The 5,164-nt window shown below is 39.7% G+C and overlaps 1 protein-coding gene across 1 annotated transcript; it reads right to left on the reverse strand.

Moving 5' to 3' along the window:
• Positions 1 to 539: 539 nt before the first annotated feature.
• On the reverse strand, positions 540 to 1,787 carry LOC110913901 (uncharacterized protein DDB_G0283697-like). Its single transcript, XM_022158719.1, has one exon. It carries the CDS (start codon positions 1,785 to 1,787, stop codon positions 540 to 542), a length of 1,248 nt encoding a protein of 415 aa, XP_022014411.1.
• Between the last annotated feature and the right edge of the window lie 3,377 nt (positions 1,788 to 5,164).

Here is a 5,164-nt window from a genome sequence, read left to right on the forward strand (position 1 = left end):
AGAATATCAAGCAGTGCTACTATGGTCCTGAAGTTCGTCAACATGATCAAGATCTGTGGAACTACATTAAATGGCAAGCAAAGAATGGCTATCCTGATTGGAAGCCACAGTATCCAAAGCAGATTGTCACATACTTGAAAAATGGAAAGAAAGACATAACTCTGGATGTAAAGCCGCCTAAGTGTTTGAAGAACATGCCTCTCAGAGCCATCGAACAAGATTTTCATGATCTATTTCAAGGTTGGTTATACAATGAAACAACAGCTGAGGCAGTCATCTCTCTTTATGACAAGTCCACTGGAAAATCTCGAAGAATCAGCATTTTGGATCCAATGTGGCTTGTTAACTGCTCAAAAAAAGACATTGATTGCTTATTTCTTAACAAGATCGTTTATGAAAAGAGCTGAAGCATCTTCAACAATTACATCATCATAGTGATCTGCTTCGTATGCGTATCTGGGCTCAAAGTCTTTTGCTGGTGACTGAGGAATCTCGTCCTCAATATCAAACTTAAACTTTCCTTCTTCTAACCCCAACTCTTATAGCATTTCAGCTCTAGTTCTTCTAACCTCAACCTCACCTTCTTGTTGAGCATTCAAGTAAATAACAGTTGGGTTTGAGAGGAATACCCGATCAACATGCTGCTTTCCTGATGATGAAGCTTCATTTTGAAAGTCATCCTCTTGTTCATTGATTTCATCATTCATCAATTCATTGATTCTTTCTTGAACAATTGGATCTTTGATTAATAACCCGAAAGCACCCTGATCGTTATCATCATCTCCCTTATCATCTTTATCATCATGATCATCAGGCTTGTCATCCTTTTCATCATTATCATCTTCATTTTCTTCTTCATCATCTCCAAACAGCTCTACATCGGAGTCATCATCAACGATTTCTCCACGAACTTTCTTTGCCTTTCTTCGCCTTTCTTTAACTTTCATTTCACGAGCAACTTCTTGAACATTGTAAGGCACTGGATAGGCATCACCAACAAGTACGAACTGATCTGTCTTCCACTCTAGTAACAACATTTCTCTAGCCTTTTTCTTTCTTTGAATAACAGCCACTTTTCTAAGAACATTTTCAGCATCCAAAGGTTCAGAAGACTCTCCAACCATCATGAAGCCTTGATCAACATGTTCCTGAACATTTTCAGCATCAACCATTTCTATATCTTCTTGGTTTGATGAACCACCAATTTCAGGTTGACTTAACGATCCACCAGCTTCTTGAGTATCATCAATCACACCTTTGTTCTTTTGGGTGGCTTCTTCAGCTAGACGTCTTTCACGTTCCATTCTTCTTTCTTCAGCTCTTTTCACTTCTATTTCATTGAATGCGGCATGGACATCTATCTTGAAATGACTCTCCATGACAGAGTATAGCATATGAAGTTGTTCATCTTTCATCACTTTGTCTGCCTTCATGGCTTCCATTTCCAACTTCATCGCCTTTATTTCGTTTGATGAAGCTTCACTCATCTCACTGAGAAGCTGATTAAGCGTCTGATTCACCTCTTCCAAGTTTTTTATCTTCACATTAAACGAAGCAATCTGTGCAGTCAACAATTCAAACACCTTCGAATTATCATGAGCTTCATTCTTCATCCTGTTCATTGTTTCCTCTTGGTTTATCAACACTGCTCTGACTTGATCAGAAGCTTTCATCAAATTATCAACTTGTTTCATTAGAATATCACGCTCTAATTCTGTTTTGGCCTTTTCTTTTTCCAGCTTGTTGACCTTTTGTAACAATTCTTTAACCGCTTCATTGTTGAACATATCATATCGTCTTCAGGAATATCTTCTGTGTAAATTCCTGTTGCTTCTGGAAGACCTTCAAAAATGTAATCAAACTTTGAATCTTTAGGATGTGACGATCCTGGTTTATCTTGTGGAGTAGCAGCTTTGAATCCAGTGATTTCTACATAATCATCACCTCCCGTTCTTTCTTGAGCTTTCACCACCGGTTCTTCAGTACTATCTACCTCAGGTTCTTTTGGAGTTTCAACACTTTAATCTTTTTCTTTTTCAAGAACCTTGGACTTCTGAAGATGTTTCTCTTTCTTTCCACCTTTATCTTTTTGCGGTTCAGCTCCTGATTTCTTTGCTCTAACATTTCTTGGAATTACTCCAGCTTGAACTGCTTTTCGTTTCTTTACTTGTTTCTTTGGCTGATCAGGATCATAAGATGAATCTTCTTCATCTGATGCTTTCTTTTTCTTTAAAGGCTTCTTCTTTAACTGAGCTTTCCCTCTCCCAAGAGTTGTTGGATCCAATTCTGATTCTGATTGAGTTGCTTCAGAATCATCTTCACTTAGGTTATCTTGATCCTCATCTTCAGGATCTTGAGCACTTGATCCTTGAATCTTTTGAGCTACTGCTTCCTCATTCTTCTTCAGATAGCTTTCAAAAGATTTATTCAGACGATCAACTCCTTGTTCAATAACCACAGACGGCTCCAAGACAGTTTCATCTATCAATCTTTGTTGTGGTTCTCCAGAAGACCCTGCAAAACAAATATTGATAGATTTATTAGAAACATTTAATAAACATAAATTCCTACTGACTTAAGACTCCCCGTTTCACTATACCCTTATCTTCATCCTTTGGAATGGTAACTGCATGGGATGACTTAGGTGTTCTCTTTCGTTTTCCATCTCTCACACACCACCATCTAGTCTTCTTCTCAGCCATCTCGCTCATCTTATCATTTTCATTGTCTGAATCACTTTTCTCATGTCTCCACTTTTCATTCTCAGGAGCAACATAATTTTTATCCTTGATTCTACATATCATTTGTTTTGTTTTTGCATCCTTTTCCTTGGTGATTCTTCCAATTGTATTATAGTTTACACTACTCAGCTCCATGATATCATCACTGTTCCTTGGAAGATCCTTGATCTTATCATTGATTAACATCATGATGAACCTAGGGTACATGATGTATCTATCTACTTCATTTTTGCAATTTTCTTTCATGTACTCAAAGATCACTTGAGAAATATTATACTTTCTGTTCAATACCAGGCTAGCAATGAAGTTCATGATGTAATCGGGTACTTCATCATATGCTCCTTTTCTATGTGACATTGAATGCACCATGCAGTGCATCAAGTACCTGTAAGCCTTTGAAAAATTTCTTTTAAGCATTTTTCCATTTATATGCCCAGTGAATCCCATTGTACACCACAACCCTTTAACAAGACGTTCTGACATGATTGTTGGATCATCATCAGAATCCTGAAAATCAAGAACTCTCCTAACATCTCCAACACCAAACTCAAACTTGTCACACCCCAACCGATGGCGGAATCATCGGGGCGCGGCACTGAGCGAAACAGATTGTCCAGAAGTTTCCACAACAACTATTATTACAAATTCAGTTAAGTGATACGTCCCACACCGTATCCCAAATAAATAAACAAGTTATCATAGAATACAACTAAACAAATAGTACTGTTTCGACAAATCAGATTCAATTTATTACAAACCAGATGTTTATAAGTACTGCCCAGAGTCATTAAGACTCGTCCGGACAAGAGCTACAGACAACTAATGCCATAGATGCTTGATCGAACAACTCCAACGGCTCCATGGCTATAGTTTATTCGCTTCTAGAGACCCCTAGGTAGGCTACGACCTACAACTGCTAGATGGGCTCTAAAGCTTTATTATTGCCCCGCTTTCCTAGCAAGTAAGCATCCTAATTTCCTGTCACATACGTTAAAATAAAGTCAATACATAAAATGTAAAGGTGAGCACACAAGATTGATAATAGCATATGGAGTTCGAATAGTTTACGCATAACCAGGCACGTACACAAAGGAAAACGATGCATGTTAATTATCGACATGGGACCATCGATACCAACGACTGCGGGTTGACCGTCCGAGACGGTTCGCAATACATGATTACCACCGTAATCCATGCAAGTATTTGTCCTTAACAACCCCCGTGTGAACGGGTGCTGAGTCCAAACTATAGTACTATGTTGCTAAGGCAGGTAGATAGCACTCCACGTGTAAACATAATAAACAGCATTCATTTAGTCAAATAGCACATGCAATTTGGTTAGCGTTCAAATAGTTTGTGTTTGATTGTGATTTGATAGGTAACGTATGTAACACCCAAAAGTGCTAAAGCAAAAAGGGATCGAGTATACTTACAGTGATTGATTGTGGATTGAAGGGAGCACTGAGAGTAAGATTAGCCTGAATAGTTCGATAGCATAACGATAAGTAACGCGGAAAAGTAAACAAGTATGGATGGATCGAATGGGCTGGTCGATCGAACGGAAGGTTCGATCGGACGGCCTGTTCGTTCGGCTGGTATATCCGATCGGACAGTCCTGTTCGATCGGCCGGTTGGCTCGATCGGCTGAACCATTCGAGTGGATTGTTTCTTCCTCTAGTGTGTTTGTGTTACAGGATTTGAACTTTTGAAGTTTTTGTTGCAGTATTTGAGAACACTGAGGTGTTCCTACCTTTTCAAGTCGTTCGATCGAACGGTTCGTTCGATCGGCTAGCTCACTCGATCGGCTTGGAGCTTCAGGTTAGTCCCCAACTGAGTGTCACTCGATCGAACAGTCTGTTCGATCGGCTGACATTCTCTACTACGAACGAGTTGTGAAAATGGTCAAGTGTTGAAGCATGGTATCTCATGATCCGAACAGTAATGTTTACCAATCAGGCGACCCATTTGATTGAACATTACTTCGTCAATACTATACTTCGAAAGTTTGGAAATGTGGGACCATGTGCTAGCCGATCGGCTGGCCCGGTCGATCGGCTGGTATGTCCGATCGGCTGGGCTGTTCGAACAGCCTAGCCGTTCGGCCAGCATTTCTAACCTGGTCGGCCTTTCGTCTAACACATGGCTGTTTGTTTATTTGTCATTCTTTCAAGGCATCTTGACAACGTGTTGAACTATGATAGCCTTCGTTCCTACCTGTTTCCCTGGCTCGAACAGGAACCACCCAAGTCCGGCCGGCGAACGGTTCGGAAGGTCGGTTAAGAGTTTAACCGATATCGGGTTAACCTTGTATATAGAATCCGAATCTTGAACCTTTTAATCTATTTGAATGATTAGTTAGCCGGTTCAAGCTCCGTTTCTATCGATTTGAAAGAATTGAGTGTAAAAGAGTTGAAAGAAAGTTG

The sequence above is a fragment of the Helianthus annuus genome, chromosome 15, assembly GCF_002127325.2.
Source record: "Helianthus annuus cultivar XRQ/B chromosome 15, HanXRQr2.0-SUNRISE, whole genome shotgun sequence".
NCBI lineage: Eukaryota > Viridiplantae > Streptophyta > Magnoliopsida > Asterales > Asteraceae > Helianthus > Helianthus annuus.

Coding starts and splice junctions, on each gene's coding strand:
- LOC110913901 (XM_022158719.1), bottom strand. CDS start 1,787: ATGTTCAACAATGAAGCGGTTAAAGAATTGTTACAAAAGGTCAACAAG.